General features: G+C 45.8%; 1 protein-coding gene across 1 annotated transcript in view; it reads left to right on the top strand.

Moving 5' to 3' along the window:
• Window positions 1–2,519: 2,519 nt before the first annotated feature.
• The window catches only part of LOC104158418 (receptor-type tyrosine-protein phosphatase S-like), a gene marked incomplete at both ends in the record, with an annotated part of 19,660 nt that continues 18,201 nt past the window's right edge, over window positions 2,520–3,978 (top strand). The window contains 2 exons of the mRNA XM_009696069.1: window positions 2,520–2,665; window positions 3,614–3,755. Of these exons, the coding sequence (XP_009694371.1) occupies window positions 2,520–2,665; window positions 3,614–3,755 (288 nt within the window). The remainder of the gene's footprint in view (window positions 2,666–3,613; window positions 3,756–3,978) is intronic.

Genomic DNA, 3,978 nt, shown 5'->3' with positions numbered 1-3,978 from the left:
TTGTTTCAGCTTTGTATCATCACCACCTTGCCTGCGATAGCGCTGGCTTTCTCCTTCCCAGAGCGGAGAGGGTTGTTCTGCCGTTGGCGTGGGCTGGAGTGACAAGTGCTGCGGTGACATGGGGCGCATAGGTGGAGAGCGCAATGGGGGATTTGGCAGGGGGGGAAGAATCAAAGAACAGAGCTCAGAGGCTTGGGCAATTTTTAAAATCAACAATTTAGTTTTGATTTTCACCGATTTTCCAAGTGAGTAGCAGAATCTAATAGGTTGTTTGATAAGGATTTTTGTTTGGTTTCTTTTCTTTTGACTCTTGCTGTCTAAGAGTGAGTTTATCGTAGGCAGTTCAGCATCGCAGTGAGCTCAGGAAAGCAGCGTTCCCAGAGCAGCTCGACGTCCCCACTGCCACACACTCAGTCAACAGAGCTCCCCGGAAAGGGATGCTGAGCAACGACTCCAAGTTCACCATTTTTTGGAGCACCGTCCCTTTCTTCAGGACAGAAATAGAACCTTATTTTTCTCCTCAGCTGTTCTCTCATCATACTGCTTGCACCCATTTAAATGTATATGTGATATTAAGGATTATTAGGGACTTTTATTTTAGGAAATGAACTTGCATCAATAAAGTGTTCTTAAAAGCCCTGGATGTACCTTCAAAATTGACTTCTGCAAACTCTTCAGATATTGAACTGAGGAGAAGAGAGGAAGGAAGTCAGGCTGCGGGCAGAGTGAGCATTTATATTTTAGCCTGAGGCAAAGTTTTGGTTTTGCCTTGCTCAGATGGAAGACAGATTCCCCAGTGCCAGTACCTCCAGTGGGACTTGCTTGATAACCTTTAGCTGTAACATTGCAAAGAAGACTGACCTCTAAATATAGATTTGGATATTTATAAATCCGATGCTTTGTACACACAGCATTTGGTGGGACATAAACAGCTCCAGCAAATTGTATTTACCTCCAGCATGGAAACAAACGCTTGATTGCATCACATGAGCTTGCTTAGTGGCTTTTATTTATATACTGCTGGCCACACCAGGCAGGGAAGGGGAGAATGCTGCCTTTTGTCTTTCGACCCCTAAAAGACCCTGGAGACTTCTCTGTAGCTACCATTTGCCCTCTTCTTAAGCTCTTTGGTAGGCTGTTTACATCTTATTTTATAGACTCTGAGTATGTACATATAAATATACACATTTCAGAGTCATGTGGTCTAGTTTTGTCAAGAATAACAGACGGCAACTTTATGATCTGAGTGATTTTATTTGAACACAGCTGTGGCCTTGTGATTTAAATATTTCAATAAATTTTAAACTAACTAGATGAGAGGAAACTGTGCAGGGAAAGCAGGTTAGAGCAGGGAAGGAGGATTCCCTGAGGGCAGAGGCAATATGGGCTCTGCACGAACACTCCTAGCCTCATCTTCCTCTCATGAGAAGACCCTTGACACCTTCCTTGGTCAGAAAGCCCATCCCAGCATTCTCTCCCCTCCTTGCAGAGGTGTTCTTGAAGGCGGTGGCAGTCAGACGTGGATGGAAATCGGTGGCCAGGGGATGAGGGAGAGGTGGTGCAAGCTCAAGTGTTGTTCCTTTGGGTCCAGGCTGGCTAAAATGCAGCCCCAGGCTCTGTGTGTGTTTGTTCAGGCATCGCTGCACCTTTGAGCATCTGGTTATGAGAGGAGTTTGAGAAGCTGTTGGCTTCTTCCTTCAGCAGTGTGAATTCCTTGTTTTTCTCGGATGTCTCATGAGAAGAGGAGAAGGGGGGACTGCAGGAGCAGACTGCAGGCTTGGCTGCCATGCTGTTGGTCTTGACAACTGAATTGTTTCGAAATGGTCACGACTTTCGTTTGCTGGGCTGTATCCTACCAGCTTGCCTGTTCCAAAGGATGACATACCTGTTGTTGTGTAAATGTACCGGTGAGGGCCAGAGGAGAGATTTGCAGATGAAAACAGAGGTACTACAAGCCAAGGAGGTTTCGCATCTTAAAGCGGCTAACATCAGCCTGTTTCACACCATCATTCTCAAGATCTCTATGTGCCAAGTTCCTGCTCTGTTTACTTCATGGTCCTTCTCCCACCTTTTACCCCTGCCTTGAGTATGTTCCTGTAAATCTCCCCCATTCCTTGGTCTTTTGGTCACCTGCCAGGATCTGGGGAGTGCAGTTCAGCGTTTCTAGATGTTGTTTTCAGCTCTACCAGCTTTTGGTGATGATTATTAGATGGGCTTTGCAAGGGCGATTTTGCCTGTGCAAAAGAGTTTAAAAGTCCACTTTTCAGAAGTAAAAGAGGCTTTGCAATATCATCGCATTGAAATCTCTTTGTAGGATCAGACCTTTAATCATTTCATGCTGTAGCTTCTTCATCTGTAAAACGGAGGTTAAGACTGTTTGTTTCTGAAAGGCCAAGAGGTTTAATTTTGTCTGGGATCATTATAGAATAGCAGTGATAATGCTACTATTAATTACATACAGTGTTTATTAGAGTTTGTCTTGCCTTGTGCTAGTCATGATGTTTCTTTCCTTCTTAAAGGTCCCCCTGTATTCATTAAAAAACCTGTGGACCAAATTGGTGTGTCGGGAGGGGTTGCCTCCTTTGTATGCCAAGCAACTGGAGACCCAAAGCCACGGGTCACCTGGAACAAGAAAGGGAAGAAAGTGAACTCTCAGAGATTTGAGGTAAGAGATGTCATTGAAGTCTGTGTATGTATGAAGAGAGAGAGACTGACACAAAGCAGCTAGTGCTCTTCTTTGGCCATTCTCAAACCCGATAATAAAGGGAGGTTTGGAAGGGGAAGAGTTATAGCAGCAGGAGGAGTGAACTGCAAGCTCTTGGCCATGTCAACAGCTGGGTTTGTTCCAAAGCAAGAAAGAACTTGGCTCACTTACATTATTGGAGTTTTGTCTTTTGTTTTGTTGGTTTTTTCCCCCTCCTGGGATATAATATAAAGTGCCTTCTTCCTTCCGTAAGAGACCCCAGCTAAGCTGGTGGCACTTCAGCTCTGTAAATGCACCTTTCATACCCATCCATGGCTCATTATTTTAACCCTGGGACAGCGTGGAGTAAACGTTACAGTTGCTGGCAAACAGACCCAAGCAATTGGCATTGTTTAGATAGAAATGAAAGAGGAGGAACAAGGACTAGGAGGTCATCCTGTGGAATTTGCTGTGGGACTCAGCCCTGCCAGGCAGCTGTGTGCTGAGAGGACCTTTGTGGTGTCAGCTGCCCATGCAGGTGGAGGAACAAGGCGGGGGTTCATTTTTATTTTGTTTTCACTTGGTCTGTTTCCTCCTACTTCATCACAGTTGTACTCTGAACACCCACCCCACACACACCATCACCATGGCTCGTTCTTTCATTGTGTTTGAGATGTACATAGCAGTTCAGGTGGGTCAGTGGTCAAAGACAGGGTTTGGCATGCGACAGTTGTCTGTCGCCTTGAGGTCAGTGAAGAGCCAAGTTGACTGTGTCGGTTATGTGTAGGGGATTGTGGGGCAGCTGCTGAAGTGTGTTTGTGAGTGTGTGTGCTTGTTTACATGCTGGTGTCTCCTTTAGAAGCAGGAATGAACCTTCTGCTTGCAACCCAAGGCGGCTTACTATGTGTGTGTCTCTCCCTTTATCCCCAGACAATTGAATTTGATGAAAGTGCAGGTGCTGTTTTGAGGATCCAGCCCCTCCGGACTCCCCGGGATGAGAACATTTATGAGTGTGTTGCTCAAAACCCTCATGGAGAGGTCACCGTCCATGCCAAGCTCACCGTCCTCCGAGGTAAAGAGCATGCCTGCCTGCCATGTGTCATTGTCACAGGGGAGAAGGGACCCTTCAGCATCTCCATTCCTTCAGATGGGTGGGAAGGCTGTTAAAAAAATGTACGGCCAAGGCACAAAGTCCTCCTTTTTTTGGTTTGTTCTGACCTGTCACATCTGTTTGCTGTTATTACCCCAGAGAGTCATAAAATTGCTGTGTGAGAAACAAAGCTAAAGCTGAACCG

This window comes from Cariama cristata, unplaced genomic scaffold (assembly GCF_000690535.1).
Source record: "Cariama cristata isolate BGI_N322 unplaced genomic scaffold, ASM69053v1 scaffold10792, whole genome shotgun sequence".
Lineage (NCBI taxonomy): Eukaryota > Metazoa > Chordata > Aves > Cariamiformes > Cariamidae > Cariama > Cariama cristata.
The sequence above is the reverse complement of the archived record's forward strand: the minus strand, read 5'-3'. Positions and strand labels throughout refer to the sequence as shown.